At 37.9% G+C, this 24080-nt stretch overlaps 2 protein-coding genes across 5 annotated transcripts in view; one reads left to right on the top strand and one right to left on the bottom strand.

Moving 5' to 3' along the window:
- Positions 1 to 22481, bottom strand: part of DSG4 (desmoglein 4) — a 36236-nt gene extending 13755 nt beyond the window's left edge. Inside the window, 10 exon segments of the mRNA XM_060611914.2 lie at positions 1042 to 1313; positions 7285 to 7470; positions 8502 to 8636; positions 8906 to 9072; positions 11255 to 11399; positions 11702 to 11857; positions 13523 to 13654; positions 15192 to 15227; positions 15920 to 16068; positions 22385 to 22481. Coding sequence (XP_060467897.2) covers positions 1042 to 1313; positions 7285 to 7470; positions 8502 to 8636; positions 8906 to 9072; positions 11255 to 11399; positions 11702 to 11857; positions 13523 to 13654; positions 15192 to 15227; positions 15920 to 16068; positions 22385 to 22481 — 1475 coding nt within the window.
- Positions 1 to 24080, top strand: part of DSC1 (desmocollin 1) — a 361845-nt gene that overhangs the window by 93094 nt on the left and 244671 nt on the right. For all 4 annotated transcript variants that reach the window (XM_060613518.3, XM_060613517.3, XM_060613519.3 and 1 more), the window contains exon 3: positions 23738 to 23788. In XM_060613518.3, coding sequence (XP_060469501.1) covers positions 23738 to 23788 — 51 coding nt within the window. The remainder of the gene's footprint in view (positions 1 to 23737; positions 23789 to 24080) is intronic.

The following is a 24080-nucleotide window of genomic DNA, read 5'->3' as shown; positions in this document are numbered from 1 at the left end:
ACAGGTTCACAACAGAGTTTTAAAATTTCAATTCTTACTCTTCTAGCTCTTAATATAATTGTTAGTAAAATGTATGAGTCTCTTTCAGGTTTGTTTATTGTAGCAATATCTACTGAGGGAATATACTTTATTCATTTTTACATGTGGTGCCCTTCGTTTTTCCTAGATTTTAAGGTGTATTAGTTTTAGGGTACTTCGCTGTTGGCCTGTTATGGGTTTTAGTATTATATAAATAATATAATATAATAATATAATGTATTCAAAATGCTCGACCTTATTGAAAGAAGATCTGGCCTCTGTACCAGGTACAATTTCAAGTGTCCAAGGCACTTATTTCTCACATCCTTTTTCTCTATCCCATACTGATAGACTTCATAATTTTTGTTGTCTATCTATTTGTTAACCTATTAAGTAATCAAATTGTTAATATCAAAGTAATTTACAAATCAATAAACTGTTGACTCCAAAAATATTAGGAGGAGGAAAGAAGAGAGACAAGGAAGGAGAATACACTTACATATTTCAATAGTCATCTTCCAGAATATCTTGTATAGATCTAATTCATGTATAATCTGTGTACCTAGTGCCTCTAATGCCTACCTTTCTACTTCTCCAGTTCTGAGTTTATACTCATCAAATTTCTGAAACACCTGTGTTTTAGTTTCTATTATCTTTTTTCTTCCTCTTAAGCTGGTGGTTGAAATTAGTCCCAGAGTCATTAGATAACAGGTTTTAAGGAAACAAGCAGTGACTCATCTTTTATGAGGTCTTATAGTTTACAAAATGGCTTACTCAGCCTGGGGCCAGGGTGGTAACAACTGGCCACAAAAAGATCAGAGAGACTCAGGGAGTCAGAATCTCCTAGTAGTTCTTTGACCTTATGGTTGCTCCCTGTACACAATTACCATTCTAACCTTTTGGAGTCCATATTGCAAAACTCAAGACGTATTTCAACCCACATACACTAGTACATTCTATATGAACTAACACTGGACAAAACCACATTTTACCACTTTGATATGAGCACAGTATTTGTGGTACCTGACATTTGTTGCAGGATTCCCCGTGTCCATATCTATAGCTGTATATGTGCCAAGGACATAATTCAATAAGGAATTTCCTTTTATTCCTTCTCGAATGCTGAAGGTCATGGAATTTGGATGAAATGTGGGTCCTTCTCTCACATTAACAACCTGAATTCTCACAGGGGTTGAGTGCATTCGGAATTGAGAAGCAACTGAGTGGTGAAATTCAGCTTGGTTTTTAACTCCAATACTAAGATGAATATTAGGCATTTGTTCATAATCCAGCATCTGAAATGATAGAAAATAAAAAACTCTGAAAAGACAAAAGAGCTCTCTTTTGGTAGAATAAGTAGCCATGATAAGAAAGCAACATGCTAGAGTGAATTCCAGGAGTTATGTTATTCAGATTTTGAATTGATAAAACTTTATTAATTACTGCATTAGACACTTCAGACATGTTATTCCCTTTATCTATTGGCATAAGCAGGTATATAGGTCATTTATACCTACACAGGTCATTTGGGCCTGTGACTTAGGTTGGACTCAGACTTCTTATATAAAAACCCTGAAGTCAAAAATGATTTCTTTCCAAATGAGAAAAATGAAAAATAAACTTAGAATGAAATAAAAAAATGTTCACAACTGGTAAATGAATAAATAGGACCCAGGTTTTCTTTGTAGAATTCACATCTAAGAAGCTCTTGAAATCAGCAGAATAAGGGAGCTTTATTAGTATAGTTGAACATGTAATTTAAAAAAAAATGAGGCAAACAACTTCTAAAGGAGAATTCATGATTATTATATGCAGCCCTAAACTATAATTTAATTGTGCTGGGTCTGGTGGACAAGAAGATTTCTTCACAGGGCACATTCAAATAAGCAAATAGCTTTCCCAGAGAAAAGTCACCTTTAAAATGGGTTGTTTGAATAAAAGGTGAATGGAATCTTTTGATCCCGAATGATTGATGTGGTGACATGAAAAGTCACCACCAACAATTCAGCATAAAGCTGACTGTGAATTGTGTACTAAAAAATGGATTTTCAGTTGGAAGAGTTCCCTCTTATACAACAAGTGAAAAAGCAGTTGTGAAAAAGGGAGTCCTGGACAAAGACTGTTTAGAAGTGTTCCGGAAGATAACGTAGCATCCCTTCTATCACATTTGCCAACAACAGTAGTTGACATAACAATGCCATCAATAAGACCCTGAGGTAAATCTCTGCTTCTCAAGGAAATTCTATGACATCATAAATATTTTCTCAGTAAATTTTAGTTAATTTCTTCACAAGAGCTAATAAGATGGAAATAGTCACAGGAATTCAGTTAGGTCCTTATTTGGGACTGGCTCAGTATGATTTACTTACATTTCAGCTCAAATCCTTCAGTTTTGGGATTTTGAGTCTTCTGTACATCTGTCCCCTCCCAGGTCCACACAATGCCTAGCACAGAGCTGACTATGAGTGGTGTTCTCAAAAATAGATTTTCAACCGGAAGAGACCTGTCTTCTACAACTCAGTTTTTATTTTCTAGAATTCCACACTGTCTTTAAACAAATGAAAAATCTGAGATTCTTTTTTTCAGGTAGAGAAATCTCTTGGAGTTTTTGGTGCATACACACGTATGCGCTCTTTGTTAGAATAGTTCTCTCCCTTTTGAATAGAGGGTGGGGAGAATATTAATATGTGTAAAATGTTGTGTCAATTACAGATGTTCATAGAATATGGTGTGAGGAAATTGGTTGGGGGGCTAATCTTCCCTCCAGTAAGGAAGATAAAAAGCAGAGGAAAGACAGAAAGCCTCTCTAGTATTTTCTGCAAATGGGATCTTTTATCAAGAGTTTTGCGATTGTGCAGAGGTCAGGGTTGTGCAAAAAGCAATAAAAACAACTACGAGTCTCTGCTTGGAGTTAGAAGAGAGAGGCTGGAACGAATCAAGTTTCTGTGGTTGAAGACCTGACTGAAGAATACTCATAAAGGATATGCTGATATGTGTTAAAAGGGTGGAGCTAGTCTTAGAGAGTCTACAGGGGGTTCAGGAAGGGCTCAGAATGAAGATGACCCATCCAGAAATAGATTTGGCTTCTGGCAGGTTTTTTTGCTATTTAAAAAAAATTTTTAATTTTTAAAATTTAAAATTTTTAAATGCTTATTTATTTTTGACAGAGAGAGAGAGACAGAGCATGAGTTGGGGAGGGGCAGAGAGAGGGAGACACAGAATCCGAAGCAGGCTCCAGGCTCCGAGCTGTCAGCACAGAGTCCGATGCGGCTCGAACCCACGGACCATGAGGTCATGACCTGAGCCAAAGTTGGACGCTCAACCGACTGAGCCACCCAGGCGCCCCAAAGAAGTTAAGCTGTTAGAGTCTCCCATGCAATTTTGTATGTTTGGTTTTGGTTTTGGTTTAGGTCAACATGACCCTGCTATTTCTCAGAGGGGATGCTGGTTCATTTTAGAATTAAGTATGGAAAAAGGTGGATCAGCAGTGTGTATACAAAACAGGCAGTTTTTCCATGGCAATTCCCCATGAGGGAATTGTTAAATATCTGCCAGGGTGTGTATGTTCTCCTCTCTAGGAATTGACATTTTCTGGTGGAAATGTGTCTGGACGACATGAGCAGGGCACATGCAGTTGGGAAGGGGCACAGAGGTGAACAGAGGGAGATGTCTGAAGGTACCAGTTCTTGCTTCAAACTTGTTTGACTGGCCCCGGATTACATGGGGAGGCACGGAGGGGGCAGTTAAGTATGACTTTGGAATCAGAGAGCTCTGGTTGGATCTTGTTTTTGTCATTTGCCACCTGGTTGAACTTAAGGCAAGTTAGTTTTCCTCTTTTGATTTTGTTTCACTTTCTATAAAAAAAGAATCAAAATATTTTTCTCCTAGAGTTGTGACGGTTTTAAAACCTCTGTATACACAGTATGACTGACTAGCTGGTGTTTAGTGACTGCTTAATAAACATTAATTAAAATTATTATAAAAATAGAGAAGCAATATTTCTTTGTTAGAATTCCAATTGTAATATTTTGCTTGTCTTCTCAGTGTTGAAGTGAATGTGTATACACACACACACACATATTATTTGTTAGTATTTCTGTATACATGTATTGATAAATAGTGAAAAGAAGTTATTATTGACAAGAGAGATTTTTTTTTACCTTCTTAAAGATTTTCTCTTGTTAAACTACAAGTTCTTTGAGAACAAGGACCATGTCTTAGTCACCTTCATATCTCTAGCACATAGCAGTTCTCAATCCTTAGACTAAGAAAAGGGTTATAGAAAGCTCAGTCAAAAGCCCATGACTAAGAGGCCAGTTTCCATGAGGTTAAATAGCAGCTTGAGTGAAAATGGAGAGGGTACAGGACATTAGTGACCTTGTTCCAAATGCCAAATTCTGGAACTCGACACATATGTTCTCTAAATACATAGTTGTGGCTAAGTCCTGAAATACATACTGAGGCTTTAAATATCATTTTAATTAGCCTTTCCATATTATTTTGATGTTTTTAAACATACTTTTCCTGCTTTCTTTTTTTAAAATTATTTTTTAATGTTAATTTATTTTTTGAGAGAGAGAGACAGAGTGGGAGCTGTGGGGAGGGGCAGAGATAGAGGCAGACACAGAATCTGAAGCAGGCTCCAGGTTCTGAGCTGTTAGCACGGAGCCCGACGCTGGGCTCAAGCTCACAAACTGTGAGATCATGACCTAAGCTGAAGTCAGACGCTGAACCGACTGAGTCACCCAGGTGCCCTTCTGCTTTCTTTAATGGACTTGAGAAGTTATCATCCAGGAAAGAAAGATAGACACTGCATAACATCTAATACTGTCTTGACCAATTTTTCATGAACTTGAATTTCCCATAGTTGTGTGTGTGTGTGTGTATGTGATGAACTGAGTATATTTAAGAAACCCAAAACCTTTTAGCTCTCACAGAAGACACATTACGTAAGTAATAGTGCATTGCCCGCATTCTGAACATGTCTTCTTTTTCAGTTTTATAATTTTTTAGAAATTATGAATTATACAGTCAAGCTTGGTGACTCGCATTTGGGTGAGAGCCTCACCATCCTCAATTTTTTGTGAGTTTCTACTATCTTCTGAACACTGGGCTGGATGCTAGGAATGGAAAGGTATTTAGATCAAGTTGTTTATATTCAAAGCTCTTACTATGTCTTTTAGTAGTTTCAGAGACAGACCAAAAGCAAAGAACAGGGACATGCTATAAGATAAGAAGCTAAGTCAATGATTAAGATGGTAAGAAGATGGGTAAGAATTATCTGACATGTCTAGATCTTGATTTTTAACTGAGATGCAAGGTTGAACAAATTCTATCCCTGAAAACAAACTTGACTAAATATTCAGAATTTGATAAGATGGTAAGTGACCTTTTGTCTCTCTTTTCCTTATCTATGTTAATTTGGCAATGACTGTTTTTCTTGTTCCCTCATTTCCATTTTTACTACTATTGTCTTAAATCAGGTTCTTATTACCTTAGGACTCAATTAATATAATAATTATTTTCTTAATTTTATTCTTTCCAGAGTTGAGCTCATAGTGTGACTGCTATTGAAAAAAAATCCCAAAACTTTTCTTGGCCTATAAGTAGGGATTAGTAAAGTTTTTTTGGTTAGGAGCAGAGAGTAAATAGTTTAGGCTTTGGAGGTCATATGCAGTTTTTGTCTTAAACGTTCAACTCAGCCATTGGAGTGTGGAAACAGCCATAGAAAATAGTGAATGAATGAATGAGTGTGGTTGTTTTTTAATAACATTTTATGTGCAAAAAGCGACTATAGCCCATGGGCTATAGTCTGCTGACCTATGGCCTCAAGCAATGTTTCTCAAACAGGAAAGCTCTGGTATATTCTTCGAGTCCTTGTGTTCTCTTAAGAAATTTTGAAATTTTGTGGGTTCATTGGAATGACAATCTTAGAAAGTATACATAGACATTTTCCATAATTTTGATTACAACCTCATAAATTAATACACTGCATGATTTCAGTGCTAGTGTTTTGTGGTAAAGTAGTAATACTTCAGTTGCTCTAGAAAATTGCAAACAGAACAGAAGGACTGTATAGAGAAATGATATGTTTGCATTAGAGGGAGGCTAAATGGCTTCCTGATATACGGCAAATGGAATAAGGAAAAGTAATAACGGAATGAAATAATTACAGGTCACTATGTACCAAATTAAATGTGTGCATGTGTCTATCAGTATATACTTTCATAACTATGAGTTCTGTTTATGTTGTTTGTACTGATTTTGCTGAAGGAAAAAATTAAGTTCCCTGATCACATCAATGTTAATTTAAATCTTATTGGTTTGTAGTTTTAGTTGTTTCTTATTTGTAGTTTTAGATTTTATTGCTGTCCGTAAGACAGATTAGATTTATTGCTCCATAAATCATAAAGTAGTTTAAGAAAAATTAATCGGTAGGAAAAAGTCAAGCCCTACATTCCAGTATTCAAGGTTCTCAGCAGACCCAACTCTAATCATCATCTTCGCTCTTGCATCTCATTGTTTTCCTCCATGAACATCTGATACAGCCCCCCAAATTGCTCGTGGTGTCCTGAGCATGCTTTCCTTTTCCTCCCCTCAACTTGTTTGCTCATTTCAGCTCTCACATTAGCAATCTCAGTTGTAAGGTCTTGCTTACACTGTCTTCTCTACATGAAACCTTTTCAGACAAACCCAACTCAGAAAGACCTCACCTCTTAGAAATTATTTCATGTTTCACCCTTTCGGCCATTAATTATGTTTAACATTATAACATCTGTACAAGCACTTCTTTGTTTTTAACTCGTCTTATTATCTAATTCAGGAGTACATGCCTTGTTTTCTTAACAAGATATTGGGCACTGTGAGAACAAAACAGCCTCCTTAATTCTTACTTCTCTTGGTAACAATGAGCGTGTTGCTGAGCTGGAAGGCTCAGACCGACATAGTGAGCTAACTTAGGGCACTAGTCACGTAAGTAGTATTCAAGGTTATAGATTGTTTTTTTGGTAGCAAGATTCTGTCTGGAAGAGGAAATTAAAACTTCTTTAGAAGAAAATACTGCAGGGGCGCCTGGGTGGCTCAGTTAGTTAACATCTGACTCTTGATCTCATGATTGGTGGGATCAGACCCCTTGTGGAGTTCATGCTGGCAGCATGAAGCCTGCTTGGGATTCTCTCTCTCCTGTGTCTCTCTGCTCCACCCCACCTCAAAATAACTAAATAAACTTTAAAAAAAGAAGAAAATACTGCAGGTCCCAAACTGTACCTTGACGACTTTCAAAATGCCCTCATTGGTTCGTGGGTCTGTTTGAATATCGAACCAATTCCCATCATTTCCGGAGAGAATTAAATATTTTGCCAGCCAATTATCGGTGCCTTCTTCATCAAGATCAATTGCTTGTAATCGTATCAGCTCTGAATTTAGACAATTCTCTTCAATACTTGCTGAGTACTGAAAAGACATGGATCAATTTTATAATCAATAAAGTTTCAAAGGAGGAAAGATATTTACTAATACATAATTATCACTTAAGATACTAACAACAAACTACGTCAATAATTTTTGCACCATTATTAAAAGCCACACATTTCAATTAGAAATATAAGAATAGGAATATAAGATAATAAAACTGATTTTCTTGTGCTGTGTGTGAAGTCAAGGTCAAACTGGCACTTTATTTTATTTTCCTTGCTTATTTTTAATTTTCCATAAGTTAGTCCCTCCTTTTCCTGTGAGGGGTCAGATGACAATATCTTAGGCTTTGTGGGCCAGAGAGTTCAGCTACAACTAGTCACCTCCGCTGCTGTAAGATCAAAGAAGCCGCAGACAGCATATAAAGGGATGAGTCAAGTTGCGGTCCGATAAAACATTTTTTTTTTTAACCAAAATAGGTGGCGAGCCAGATTTGGCTTTGCTATTTTCAATGTTATGCTTCTTTGTGCCTAAAATGAAGATGAAAGTGGGAAATGTTTGGGACTCCTGTAGAATTAATTCAGCAAACATCAGGCCTATAAAGATACATCAATATTGTTACATGATTCCCAGCATCAGGTTAATAAAATCCCACATTTCTTTGAGTAGAGAGTATGGAGGAGTTGGTCTGCTGCTTTCATAGATGCAGGTTGTACAGAATAGTGACTCAAAGGCAAGCATGCACTATTAAGGTGTATTACTATTTTGTAATGAAATACGATTGAGATACAGTATCATTTTCGTTTGGCATACAACATAGTAAATCCATGTCTATATATAATGTGACATGATCACCATAATAAGTCTAGTTACCATCTGTCACCATACAACGTGAGTACCATATTATTGACTGTATGAGGTATATTATTATTATACTTAATAAGTTCCAAGGTTTACACAGCAAAGCTGAGTCCATCCACACACGTAACAGAACCAGGCTCACAAACTAGCAGGAAAGCAAATCAGTTACTGACACTTAGGGGAAAAGGATTATAAAAATAACAACTTACGGAAGTTTTCTCCAAAGTGGGGAAGTTGTCATTGACATCTAAAACCTTGATTCTACAGTCGCACTCAGAAGACAGTCCATCTGCAGCTCCGTCTCGATCTGAGCCCCTTACCACAAGATTATACATACCGTGTTGCTTAAAATGAAAAAGAATTGTAAGCCTTAGACCACGTGTTGAATGAAACACGACACATTCTGAAATTGTTCCCCTAATTTCCTTTTATAATTTTATGTAGTATTTTAATATAATTTTTTTCTTCTTATAATTTTCATTCAAAAGTCATGGTTAGATTATCTTTCCTTCCCTCCTTTACACTGGAGGAAAGGCATACTTGGATCATTTCATCTTTGCCTTTTGAAAATTGAGTTCTTTATTTCTTATCATTCATTTATAGAAGGCTTTACCTCTCTGTCAAGGAAACTGGACATCGTGCGGACTTCTCCAGTGTACCTGTTCAGGATGAACATTGGTGCCCCTGCTGGCTCTTGAGAGATGATCTTATAGGCTATTTTAGAATTCAGATGATTGTCTTCGTCTGCATCTGTGGCACTTAACTTTACAACCAGTGTGTCTAGAAATGAAGATGGAGGTGGAGAATGTTTGGGACTCTGCTGGGATCAGTTCAGCAAATCATCAGGCATAGGAAGAAAGAGTGGTTGGCCTTCCCTGAATTTTCTGTTTTAGTTTTCCACAAGAATGTATTACCATAATTTCAAACTACACCACTAATTGTAAAAATAATGGAATGGCGGTTTGCTCTATAAAATCCTTTAGTATATAAAGTACTTACACTCCTTAAGTGACTAAATGGTAAATCAGGAGCAAACTAGAGTAATTGTTAATGTATGAAAAAGAAGTTCCATAGCCTTTATCATAAATCTGAAAAGCCGATTTTGTCAATTTGTGTTTACAGTGGTCTTGTGACATTAATTTAAAATGCTTAAGTAAGAAAGATTATAGCTTGGGGCACCTGGGTGTCTCAGTCAGTTAAGCATTTGACTCTTGATTTCAGTTCAGGTCATGATATCACAGTTTGTGGGTTTGAGTCCCAGATTGGGCTCCATGCTGACAATGTGGAGCCTTGGGATTTTTTCTCTCCCTTTCTTTCTGCCCCTCCCCCACTGACTCTGTGTCTCTCAAAATAAATAAATAAACTTAAAAAATAGAAAGATTATAGCTTAATTAAATTCAATGTTAAGATTATTAATTGATCACTTATATTTTTATTTTTATTCATCCAGAAAATGGAGAATTATTATTGGTTGCCTTGGAGGATGATAGCACTTTACTGAATAGTCAAGAACATATAACTATTGAAAAGAAGATTTGTCCACAGGAATACAAAAAGTTGTTGATTATTCATAGGAACAAAGAGCCAGCATCCTAGACAATCCCCAAGGACATTAGCCCCTAGGACAGATTTTCCAGAGCTGGCTGGTCCCTGATGTTTTTCTGCTTCCCAGCCAGTTTTCAAAGTGAAAAACTAGTACAGAGAACCAGGGACCCCTTGAATAAAAAAGCCAGGTTTCATGGACTTCATAGTCTATGAAAATATGCCCTGGCCCTGTGGTTCACTCTCCTCACTTGAGGGAGCATTAATAAAACTGCTAATCAGCCACCAAGTGGATGTGGACGTAGACGTGGACTTGGGTGTCGGTTTGGAGCGGGCTTCACCTTTCCTCCCTTCACCAAGTTATGCTGAAGTATGTTAGTGACGAAACAATGATGGGCTTTGGAGACCTTCTGGGGCAAAACCTTCACTTTGCTTCTGTATGTCCTCTTCTCCTATGCTATAAAACATTTTGTGTTTCTTATTTTCAACATCATTCTTTTGGGGACTCTGAAGAAGTTCTCCAGACACACCCTCTTGACTCCTGCCTTTTTACCTCTTCTTTCTCTCCTCCAGTACTTCTTGCCTCTTTCCTCTTTTCCTCCAAACTTCTCCATCCTTCTTTCTTTGACTGTCCATTAGTACCTCTAGTTTGCTTTCTATATGTCTTTCTTTCTGAAATTCCTTTTTTATATTCCCCTTTTCAAATTTAATTTCGAGATACACGTGCAGACATAGCTATGAAAGAAAAAGGAATATTAGAGGATTGGGGAAAGCAAGGGTCAGAAGGCAAGGGAGGGGAGAACAAAGGAAAGTACCAACATAGGAAAAACATAGAAAGGAAAGACATTCAGGAGAAGGGATAGAAAGAAGGAGAAGAGAGTATTGGAGCTGGAGATGGAATTAAACAGGATGGAAAAAGTGAAAAAAAAAAAAGAGAGAGAGAATGTAATGTGGCTTGCCGTGTAGACTGTGAAGAACCAGAGATTACCCTTTGTAAGCGACCTGATGGCTACCGTCGGAGATGCACCCTCCGTCACTCTCTGATGCGCTTCAGCCCACAATTTGAGGGATAGATCAGCACAGAGACCTTTTCCATGCATGGAAAACATCCATGGTTTCTTTTTCAGTTAACTCATTTGGTTTAAGTTAATCATGAACCAGTAATAATCTTTAAGGAAGGCGCTAAGCTCCTGCTAAATGACATGTACAAGGATCCTCCACAAACAAACAAGAGGATATGTAGCATTTTAGATATGATTTTTTTTCTAGGTCAGTTTTAAGTTAGAACTTGTGGGGCTTATTCAAAATACAAGTTTGACTTTTTCTGATCTTTAAATTACCTGTGTGTCAGTCTCCTACAGCTTTTGAGCAAGAGAAATCGACGTGATAATAATGCGGAGAAGTAGTGTCACCCACTTACTTGCATCACTGTTTTCTTCAATGCTGGCTGTGTACACATTTTGGGTAAAAACTGGAGGGTTATCATTTATGTCCATAACTTTGACTCTAAGCTCAAGAGGTCTTTCTAAGTCTTCACCCCGTGAATTCAGAGCCCGGCAATAGATCTGTGGAGAGTTGAGGGAAAAACTGTCTCTTTCTATCAAAGGAAATTAAGTAACATGATCAAAACTATTTCAGGAAATATGCAAAGAAACAATTTGCTTAGTGAATGCAGACAGATTAAAGTTTATTAATTTAAACATTATCAAGACATTTGATGGCATATCTATGCAACACTCTTGAACTATAAACTTATGTTTTCATACTCTTTTCATTGCTTTGGTCCCTTTGTTTGGCTTCAGCTTTACTGTGTTTTAAATAGGGAAGAAAAATAATATGCATAAGTTAAAACACTACTGTGACTTACCAAGAAAAGTGGGGTTATCTCTCTGTCCACCACTGAAGTGATGTTAATTTCCCCAGTCCGAGGATTAATGGTGAACACTCCGTAAGGTGGTCGATCAATTCCTACCCCAGAGATGCGGTATGTAATCTTCTGGTTCGCTTCACAGTCTGATCGGATCTATGAGGAAAATGGTTAGGATTGTGATCTTATTTAAAGCAGATAATGAACCGTGGCGTGTAATAGAATGAGAAGGGAATAGCTTTGTAGCCAGATGGGCTTTGGATTCAAACAAGGCACCATGATTTAGGCCTGTGTGACCTTGGAAAATTCACTTAACTTTGCCAAGCACCAGCTTATAATGGGATAATACCACTTACATCCTAAGTTTGTTGTGGGGATTGTATGAGGTAACATATATACACCACACCCCGATGCCTGGCATAAGGCACATACATGCTTGATGGGAGATTTGCTATTATTAATGGTACATTGTTCAATTCTCTGATTTTCTTTGCATATAAAGAGTTTGACAGAAGAAATCACCATCTTTAGTACTCATTGAAGGATCGTATTATATTGATATGTACCCTGACTAGACTTTAGAGATTTAATCAAAATTATAGATAACTTAAGAAAACCACAAGAGAAATACAGTGTTTTGAGATACTGGGAATAGTTTTATGAATTGAAACCTACCATATCACTCATCTGCCAAATAGAGTTTATGGCAAATATTCTGCCACGTAAGTTTTGTTTTAATAGTTTTATATCTATTGCTCATAAATTTGAACAAAGATAGTTTAAATTTTGGAATCTCACCTGTATACCAAAGAGGAGAGCATTCGGTAAAATACTAAGATTTGTTACCCAATACCCACAATTAAATAAAGACAACTGGAAACACAACTTGGAGTAGCTCCACTCTAATCCAGAGATCTTATTTATCTGGATGAAAATCCAGGAAATCCCCGAATGCAAATAAAAAGAAAAGAATATGCCATACAGTGAAGTAACATAAAGCTATAACTGTGAGTTGAAAGGAAACAATAACAATTTAAATCTTCCCAAAAATTTCCAAAAATCAGAATACTCCTCTGACAGAGAATAATGTCTTCTTGAGTGGAGGTTGTATCTGTAATATCACTCACTGCTGATGCTTACTATAGATAGGTAAAACTTCATATAAACATGCAAACAATGTATAAATGTAAAGCTGTAAGGAGAGAATTCTGGTTGACTGCTCTGCTGTTTCACTAGTGGGGCAAGGCCAAGATGCCCCTTCCCAAGACCTAGTGAAACTGCTAACGTGGATCCCATCCTTCTTGGATCAATTTAGTACAGTTTCTTCCCTTCATTCTCCTTCCTTTTTAATTACCATTATTTGGAATACTTTTTAAGACTCTCCTAATTCTGGATATAGGAATCTAGTGGGAACTTTTGACACTTCCTTTCTTTCCTTTCTTGGAAAGAATTAATCAATACTGTAAACCTTTGATCTGGGGGAGGGATAGCCGGAAGATTATTACTACATGCATAAATTTTCTATAACATGTACCTGTGACAGATAAGCAGGACACAAATGAACAGATAAAGCCCAGTTGTACTGGAGATCCAGGTTTCTCTTCTAGGATCACTCGAAGACTCTCTGCTCTGTATCAGTTCCCACAAGGTAATATTCAAAACAGTGCCTCAGCAACATGAGCAAATGACTACCTGTCACCCCTCTTCCTAAGTCACTTTGGAGTAGTGAAGGCTGCAAATCCCCGAAATGTCGGAGGGCTTTCCTGCCCTGCAAATCATGTGTTATCAGCACCGCATACTCCTGTTCATTTCCTCACTTACTCTGGCTATCGGATTCCTCTTGGAGTTGTCCTCTCCTTCTCGACAGGCAGCAGCAAACTTGATCCACTCCCGCTTTTGTCTTCTGACCGTCTGCCATTTTGTAGTGCCATTTTCAACGTCTAATTCTTTCACCTTATGCAAAAATAGTTCACATTTTATACAGTGTTAGGACAGTTTTACTTAGTAAGGACATTTATTCAACATTGTAAGGTGCACCCAGAAGAAGCAAAGGTATTGAATTTGAGGAACAAAGAAAGTGTTCACTAATTCAAAACCCTTGGTGTGTGTAGCCTGGTCACTTGCCTACCTACTTCTTTTGGAATCATCTCACTTGTAACTATATGATTCTAGTGAAACAAATTTCATTAGCTATGTGTCGTGCTCATAATGTGTTATATTGGATAATATGTTGTGTTTTTTTCTTTTTTTTTTTTTTCAATCTTTCCTCACCCCTCTTTGGGCTCTGACCAGGCTTTCTGATCTCCAGAGTTTAAAAGATTGCTGGTGTTCCATTGAATTCATCCTATGCAAAAGGAAAATTGTGCTGGTGGGTATGGTCACCTAAAAGAGGGAAGGGATTTTTCTTTTCTTTTGGTAAGGACATCACTCTGGCTAAGTATCCAAACATATTATTGTAGGATTAGAAGAATATTTTAACTGAATTGATGGTACTTGCAATAATCCCATGGATAACTATGTGTCTTCTCAATGTTGTCCATATTTATCCCTGCTTGCTATATGTTTTTCTCTTTGTCGTCTTATGTTACTATTGTTGGAGGAAGTCTAAGAATTTTAAAGTATTGAAGAGTTTAGAAATGTTACTACATGCATAAACATATTTGTATACATGCATAAATGTATGCATTTATATATAAATATAAATAAATTTTTAAGTGACTCCTAATATACTTATTGAGGCCTAAATGATCGTAATGTTTGTTGAAGCTAATGCTTCATTTAATTACCACTTTGGGGAAGGAAACGTTCCCTGTGAATGGAGCTTATCCTTTCAAGAACCAAAGCACGTACACTTTCCCCGCATTTTGATACAACTTCCTGAAATGTACCAGAGATCTCTTCATCAACAGAGATTAGAAAAGTAATTTTATTATCTTCAATGATTTGAGATTGATCATGATGAAAGTTTAATTACTGTAAGAAAATAAAGCCCTCCCAGAGATCGAGGACTTTATTTCCTGAATCCCACTCTTAATGGCACTGGATTCTCTGTTGTTCTATTGAGTTGTGATGACATATATATATATATAGATATATAGATAGATATAGATAGATATTTATATCTTTCCCTCGCTGATAGGAGGAAATTGACCATTGGTTATCTTTCTTAATGGTGTAACTGTCTAAAAATCTTCTTCTCATTCTAATGTATTACTGTGCTTCTTTAAGTTGAAAAATGTATGAATAAACTACTAATACAGTTTGAAAAGTAGGAGTTACTATGACATTGAGTTGTTACAAACTATGCCTGAAAACATGGATATTTAGAAGTATGGGTTTGCCATTGCTATTTTGGTTTGGCAGAGGTTCTTTCTCTTACCTTTTACTAAGTGATTATGATTTCAGTATTCTGATTTTCGATATACGATGCATTACAAAATTCCATTTTTCTTTCAATTTAAATTGAGAAAACAGTTTTAATATACATTACCTCAACAATAAATTCGCTGTTTACTTCTAGCACCACCTGTTATAGAAGGTACAACATTAGCAAAAAGTGCGTAATTTAAAGGAAACTGTCATAAAACCATTGACAATCTTCTTTTGTTAATTCATTTCTTAAATCCACATTTTGTTAATAATATAGAATAAGCATGGGTAATACAAAATGAATAATACAGGCTCTTTGCCCTCCAAAGGCTTTTACACTTTTAGGGAAGACAAAACACATAATTACAGCAAGACAGGTTAGGATATATGCTTTAATGGAGGCACTGATGGGCTTGATGGATGGGTATAGCAGACAACTCAAGTGATCGAAGTGAATTTTGGTAAGGACTTGTAGGAGACTAGGGACTGAAAGGGCTCTCAAGGATGAAGCTGCTTTGATAAGAAGAATTGATAAAAAGGAAAATTTCAGCCAGAGTAAAACATGAACACAGGGCACTTTTGGATGTTCCAGAAATGATAAATAATATTATTAGCTGGAAAGTAGTAGTAAGGACACATGGGAAACAAGATTTGGAATCTCAGTTTGGAGACATATCATGAAGTGCTTTATGTAGCAGATTAAGGAGTTTGAACTTCATTGGATAAGAGAGTAAGAGTGACAAAAGTAGTGTATGTAATACACAGCATCAATACAAAGGGTGGAATGTAAAGGAAAAGCACTTGAAGTCAAGACATGTAGGAGTTAGCAATTGCTGAGGTAAGGCATACTTAGAACACCAACATCAGTGTTGAAGTGGCACTGGAAAGGAGAGAAGATAGAAACATTCCCAAAGAACTGGTAGGGCTTATGGACCATGGGATGCCAGGAGGGGAAAGGTCAGATGGTGTAAGCTTGGCTTTCACAGACAATTGGAGTGCTAGTCATAGAAACAGAAAATTCAGCAGGAGAATGTCACTGCAGTGAGAGGGTGTCTGATGTTCGTTTTATTTTTGTAAATTTTTAATGTGATTCTAAAATTTGAGATAGATAGAAAAGCTAAAGAAGTAGAATTTATCCAAACACGAGTGTTATTTGAAGTTAAAGGAAACGAGGCTATTACATGCAATGGTGTAAGGTAAGTGAAGTAGGCAAGGAACAGAATCTTATGGGAAATGTGCATATCTGTGCAGGGTACAGAAAGAAGAAGTCTAAAAGCAGAGGGCTCCAAGAGCCCAAGGGAATAGAGAATCAGGGGACCAGGCTGTGGGTGCAGAGCGGATTCTCTCGGTGTCAGAATGCTACAAAGTGGTGGTGATTGTGGTGGTTGTGGTGGGTTGATGAGGAAGCTGAGTTCAGAAAGGAGACATTGGATAAGCAGGTGGACAAGTAACAAGAGAGGAAACAGAATCTCTGGAGCGGAATGATAAGAGGTTAGACAAAGAGGGAATATTTGATGGTTAATGTGCATAGCAAGGTGAAGGAGAATGGGAACCGAGAAGGTCATGGGTCATTGCTAACTTTTGCTGGTGACATATGCCAAATCATGGGAGTCAAGGAATGAGTTATTGAGAAAGTGGAAATAGTAATTGTAGATTACACTTTCAGTTAGGAAATAAAAGAAATGTGGGAGGTAAGATATAGTTTGAGGGGTTAATTAGATCAAGATATATTTTTTAAGTTTATTTATTTTGAGAGAGAGAGAGAGAGAGAAAGAGAGAGAAGGAGGAGGAGGAGGAGGGGCAGAGAGGGAAGGAGAGAGAGAATCCCAAACAGGATCTGCGCTGTCAGCTGTTAGCGCAGAGCCCAATGCAGGCTCGATCCCATGAACCAAGAGATCATGACCTGAGCTGAAATCAAGAGTTGGATGCTTAACTGACTGAGCCACCTCAAGGCATATTTTTTTAATGTTGGGAAATCATGACCAAATATATGATCTAAAGGCAGAGGAGAAGGGGGCTGTGGAGAAAAAGTGATAGGAGGAAAAAGGAGAAAGGGAGAGGAAAGAAATCAAGGAACAGTTACAATTGTGATTAAAAGAGAATAGGAATGGCTGGATCAAAATGTGAATAAAAGAGACTTGGTAATGAGGTAGATTGTTTTTCCTTTGATACGAAAGATCAGAAGAATTCAATGAAGAGAGAAATCATTTTGAGGCATAATTAGAGGAAAATTATGCACATACCTGTTCCACAATTTTGTGGGGTTGGAGTGAGAAGAATTGGGAAGGGTGAAGGAAAGTGACAGGAAGCCAACTCATGCCATAAATGTTAGAGAACACTTGAGCACAAAAGGCTAGAAACAGAGGCAAGCAACTATTAGTCTGTAGTTGATGAAGAGTTTGAAGACCAACTGAGATGAGGAAGCAAGAATATGATGTGCAGGCCATCTGTTTTGAGCCTTTTTTTTTTTAACTTTTTTTTTTTTTTTTTTTTTTTTTAGCATTTATTCATTTTTGAGAGTGAGGGAGACAGAGCATGAGCGGGGGAGGGGCAGAGAGAGAGGGAGACACAGAATCCGAAGCAGGCTCCAGGCTCTGAGCTGTCAGCACAGAGCCCCATGCAGGGGCTTGAACTCATGGACTGCAAGATCATGACCTGAGCCGAAGTCGGATGCTCAACCGACTGAGCCACCCAGGCGCCCCAGTTTTGAGCCTTTTTTAAAGTAGAACTTGACATGGGGCGCCTGGGTGGCTCAGTCGGTTAAGCGTCCGACTTCAGCTCAGGTCATGATCTTGCGGTCTGTGGGTTCGAGCCCCGCGTCGGGCCCTGTGCTGACCGCTCAGAGCCTGGAGCCTGTTTCAGATTCTGTGTCTCCCTCTCTCTCTGACCCTCCCCCATTCATGCTCTGTCTCTCTCTGTCTCAAAAATAAATAAACGTTAAAAAAAAAATAAGTAGAACTTGACAGCCTAGGAGCGGGAAGAGAAGGAATGTTAGGGCTGTCCTCTGGTTGGGAATTGTTACCAAGGCTGACTGGAGATTCAGGGAGATGATAAGGTACTATTGTGAACTCCGGTGAGTCAGGGAACAGAGTGAAACAGGGAGAGACTGGAGAGAGACTAGGACAGGTAGACAGGGTGCAGAGCAGATCTGCAGGTATGTGTGTGAGTGCGGGGGTATAAGAGGGAATGGGTGTGTGGTGGGGATTTGGAATGGCACCTGAGCCCAGGAAGGGAAAAAATGCATATTAGAAATTTGGCAGTAGGGCATCGTGTTTCTTCTTAATTCACTTTCTTCCTCACGTGTACTTTTACTAGATATCAGCAAAATATCTAGACATAGAAAAGAAGTTCAGTATTTAATAGAAGATGGTTTTATTTGGGTGTGAAGGATGTTTTATTTCATACTAAATAATGTCCCTTGAGAGTCAGGTTTTTTGGTGTTAGAAAATTAGATGATTCTGGAAAGAGGGTAAGGACAAGTAAAAATCCCACTAAATCCCACTACTTGGAGATTGCCACTGCTAATATTTGGAGAATTCCTTTCAGGCTTTTTTTTTTCTTCCAAAAACACATACTCACATAAGTTGTAATATTTTTTTTTGACCAAAGGAGAATTATAATGCACTATTTGGTTATTTGTTTTTTTCATCCAGTGATTATTGTGGTAGAGTTCCACATCAATGAATACATAAAGACATCATATATTTCGAAGGTTGCCTTATATATCACTTTAGTAGGTAGCTTCCATTCAGGTCATTGAGATGTTCGGAAAACAGAGAACGGATAGTGCTGTACGTTAAACTCTGATACGTGATTGTCAAGCACTGTCCTCCAGCGGGAGGTTAACTGGAAACACTGCCTCGGTGGATGCCGGAAGGTTGGTGAGCCAGGCACGTGAGCCCTCGTCTCATGTTAAGAGATTCTTGTTCCTCATCTTCAGCTTCCCACCTGTCTCTATTTTCTCCCTTCCCTCCACTTCTCTTCTCTCTCTCTTAAACATGGAATAGTTCTCTATTTATTTTTTCTAGAGTTTCTCATGTATACCTTGTATATATTTTGTTAGATTGATACCTAACAGTTTAATTTGGGGGGGGGGTATTAACTTAAATGGTACTGTGTTTTAAATTTCAAATTCCACTTGTTCATTGCAAGTATATTAAACAGCATTTGGCTTTTGTATGTTAACCTCGTATCCTGTAACCTTGTTGTAATTGCTTATTGGTTCCAGGAATTGTCTTGTCAGTTCTTTTCGATTTTCTACATAGACAATCATGTCATTGCACTTGCGTTTAAAGAAAAGTTGGAAAAGCTTTCTTGCTTGCATAGAAGCTTATTTATTGTTAACTGATTAAGTGCATCTCTACTGAAAACTATTATACAAACATGTTTATTGTGGAGTATAACGTATAGCTTTTAGATATGTTCCTTAGGAGTACCAAATTTATTCTCGTTAAGGCTCTTTCCTAACTAGTTATCCCCAATTCTCTTAAGATTGGTACTACAGTTTGAAAAAGTTACCAAATATAAACCTTATTTAAATCTGATATTATGTATATAAGGTAAAATAGCTTAGGGGCCATATCACAGACTTTTTTGCAAGAGCCAAATAAAATATGACATGATAGCCAAAGCAATCTTTATAAAACACAATTTGGATTGGGGTGCCTGAGTGGTACAGTTGGTTAAGTGTCTGACTCTTGATTTCAGCTCAGGTTCGAGCCCCCCATCGGGCTCTGCACTGATGGTCTGTCTCTCTTTCTCTCTGTGTCCTCCCCCCTCTCTCAAAATTAAAAATTAAAAAAAAAATTAAAAAATACCACAAATTGGATTGAGTCACTCCCTTGCTTCAAACTTGCAAGGCAACTTCCCATGGCCATTAGAATGGAATTTAGACTGCCTTCATAGCAAAGAGGCTCTATCTGATTTGGCCCTGCCCTTCTCCCAGCTCTGTCCTTTATCTCTGTCCCTGATGCTCTCTGTTCTAGGATTCAAGTGCTCCCTTGTCTCAGGTTACTGAATCACTGCTGGGAAAGCTCAAACTTCTGATTTTCTTTCTTTCTTTCTTTTTTTTTAATAAAAATTTTTAATGTTCATTTTTGAGAGAGAGAGATAGAGCATGAGTGGGAGAAGGGCAGAGAGAGGGGGAGACACAGAATCTGAAGTAGGCTCCAGGCTCTGAGCTGTCAGCACAGAAGCCAACACGGGGCTTGAACCCATGAGCTGTGAAATCATGACCTGAGCCAAAGTCCAACGCTCAACCGACTGAGCCACGCAGACATCCCATCAACCTTCTGATTTTCAAAACACTGGCCCTGTCTCTTTCTTAGTGAGATATACCCGAGTCCCCCATCCCCAAGCTCAGTCAGCATCCATGGCCACCCTTTGTCAATGGTTGTCAAATCCATCATTGTTACATCTTCCTCTGTAAGAGTCTTCCCAGCACTTTTTCAGTGTCTGATGTTATTTTGAAAAGTTAACCATTTACTTCTCTGTTATCTGTACCTGTCCACTACTCTACATATTCCAAGAAAGTTGGGAGTTTGGGGATCATGTTCCTACCGTCTCCTATCAGAATGCCCAGTGACTAGGCATGCAGTAAGTATTTGTTGTAGAAATGAATAGACCAACACTATAAAATTGATAAAGATATTAAGCCTTGTAAAAATCGAGGGTGGCATTACTAAAAAATGTAGAGGATGTAAAGGGAAAAATATATGCAGAGACACAGGTGTATGAAATAATCCACCCAGTTCTTTGAGAGAAATTATTTCATGGTGGCTTTTGATTTCTTTTGGTTCATGATATGCATGTGGTCACTCACTATCCCTGCTCTTGGTTAAGCACTGAACTTGGAGCAGCCTTTGAATGGGTAGGCTGCCTTCCGTGTGCACTCAGACACACTTCTGGGACTTACAGGGCTTGTTCCTTATCTTATGGAGAATTTTCTCTCCCTAATTTTAAGTGATTTCTTAGACTTTCCCATGCCTTAAATAGTAATTTTGTGAGATTTCTTTTCAACTTTTTACCTGATCTCTAAAACACTGATCTACTTATAAGTATGATAAATTTCCATGAGAAAATAACTATTTGATTAGCAGCACCCGAGAGAATGACTAAAATCATTTATCAGGCATTTGCACCATAGGACCTTTTTAAAAAATGTTTACTTATTTACTTTTGAGAGAAAGAGAGAGATAGAGAGAGAGAGAGAGAGAGAGAGAGTGTGTGTGTGTGTGTGTGTGTGTGTGTGTGTGTGTGTGTGAGTGGGGGAGGGGCAAAGGGAGAGTGTGCTGTTAGTGCAGCACAGAGCCCCACACGGGACTGGAACTCACAAACCATGAGATCATACCCTCAGCCGAAGTTGAACACTTAACCGACTGAGCCACCAAGACACCATAGGACTTTTAGCGTCAATGTGACTAAATTGTGGTTTTGGACAAATGGACAGATGATAGATTAGAAAACCAGTTGGAGAGCAGTGACTTCAACTCTACTCCTTGCAAATACATTGGCATGAGGATAAAAGAGCTAGAGGGGACTGCCTCCTACAGACAGGGCCATATGCTGGATCTGTGGTATGATTAAGGTCTTATTACACTTGATTTTTGCCACAGGTCTATCTATTTAAGAAAAATGAAATAATAAGCTTTGTTCGGAACCTAGAAGTTGGTTTTGTTTGTAATCTGTGTTTACTTTGCAAATCCTTGGGTGATTTAAAAAAGGAAGACAGGGGCGCCTGGGTGGCTCAGTCGGTTAAGCGTCCGGCTTCGGCTCAGGTCATGATCTTGCAGTTTGTGGGTTCAAGCCCTGCATCGGGCTCTGTGCTGACAGCTCAGAGCCTGGAGCCTCCTTCGGATTCTGTGTCTCCCTCTCTCTCTGCCCCTCCCCCACTCACACTCTGTCTCTTTCCTTCAAAAACAAATAAACATTAAAAAAAAAATGAACATTTTCAAAAAAAAAAGGAGGACAAAATAATATTTGTAATTTATCACTGTCTCTTATTTAATGTTTTGTGTTCATAAAATTAGTTCTACCACATATACAGACTAGATGAAAAATGTAAGATCGATCATTATGGAGCCTTTTGTGTTTCAAATTGTGCAGGTATGGGAAGTTACACGGAGATATATGTTGTATGTGAAAGTCTTGTTCTGATCTAAAAGGAGGACACAATAGATATTTTACTTTTGCTGAGTGGTGATCTGGAATTTATTGCTAATCATGAATCTGCCAGAGGCTTTAGTGTTTAAAAATATTTTAAAATCTTTGAAGAAATAGAATATATGTGTAAAATTTAAGAGAACAAAATTTTACTTTCATCTTCTTTCTGTATATTTCCAAAATAAATCTTTGGATTTATTGCATTCTTATAAGTGATCTTGCAATAGCAGCCAATTTTGAACATTGACATTGCCACGGAGAGTAACGTTTTTACAGTATTTTGAATTTTTGAGAATGTTTAATAATGTTTCATCTATCGTTAAAAATGATTTATAATGACCTATACACTGGCAACCCTATTGGGTCCTCTTTTAATATTGTTGAAAATAAATAATTGAAAATCATATGACTTGTAAGAGGACACTATGAGTTTTAGAGTCAATTCTTTCTCAGTTCTGATATGGATATTTTGAATTATCGCTTGGCTCAGTGCCCCGGATACTTTTACAATCCATTGCAGTGCAACCTAGCAATGTTTGCCATGTGTGAGAGGTGTGACTTTTTTTAAAGGGAGATTTGGGAGAGGTCAACTTGATACTTCAGGTTCAGGTACATGTTCATCATGTTGACTTAAGGAAAGAATATATATGTGGAAGCTGAGTATGTAGTGAATGATTCATTTAAAACTATCTGTGCACTTATACCCTCTGTATAAGTATGATCATGTATCTCAGGGATACATGAGAAGCATGATCATGTATCTCAGGGATATGTGTACCCCAAATGAAGATTATTGTTATAGCAGCAATTAGGCTGATATCAAGTTTCTGAAATCTGTGTATATTTCTTTTTTCAATTATTTATTTATTTGTTTTTGAAAGAGAGAGAAAGAGAGAGAGAGAAAAAGAGGCAGAAAGAGGAGAGAGAAAATCCCAAGCAGGCTCCATGCTGTCAGTGCAGAGCCCGACACAGGGCTTGAACTCATGAGCCGTGAGATCATGACCTGAGCCAAAATCAAGAGTCAGACACTCAACTGACTGAGCCACCCCGGCACCCCAAATCTGTGTATATTTCTAAGTCAAATAGTTTCTGTCTCCAAATGGATATGTAGCACTAAATTATAGTTTAGCTTCATAAAAAGCAATGTGGTTTAGACGCATTGGAGGCAGAAGAACTGAGGACGTGTCTTGACTTTGTTTGCCAGCTATGTGACCTTGGATAAATCTCCTAGCCTCTCTCTGTTTCAGGTTCTGATCTAAAACGAATAAAAAGTGTGAAAGTGATAGGCACAGGAAATGCACAGTGTGTTCATAAAGAGGAAGAAAAGTGAAAGAGTTTTCTTCTGTGCTTTAGAGGGTATGTTCACAGCACACCCTGTCATATAAAAGTACTAGTCACTCATTTTTAAAGACTTGAAATTAGCCACATCAACCTGATTAGTCCTCAGTTTAAAGGGATAAAAGGAGTGTTTGGAGTTTATTTTATTTGCTCTTGTCCTCTTTACAGAACCCAGCTCAACTGAAGGATAGCAATGATCCATGGATGCCCTGCGAATCTGTGAGTAGAAGCTCCTTTTCATCCTCTTGCTGTCCCCGACATTTTTTGTTTTTTAATTTCGGGAGGTTGCAACGTTAGATCCCGGGTTCTTATCTAGGAGAACTTATATCGTGCCTGTTGGAGGTGGTACACATCTGGTATTTCTGCTTCCTACTCAGCTGGCTCTACTGATGAGGGTCCTAATCGCCACGCTCTCCAAATCCTGTCCCTTTAAGGACAGGTGTTCTTGCAGGAACTCTGCAGGTTTTATTCTCAGGCCCTATGAAATCATGAGCCCTGTCAGGAGGCTCCT

The sequence above is a fragment of the Panthera onca genome, chromosome D3 (assembly GCF_046562875.1).
Source record: "Panthera onca isolate mPanOnc1 chromosome D3, mPanOnc1 haplotype 2, whole genome shotgun sequence".
NCBI lineage: Eukaryota > Metazoa > Chordata > Mammalia > Carnivora > Felidae > Panthera > Panthera onca.
This window is presented reverse-complemented; position numbering and strand designations above follow the sequence as displayed.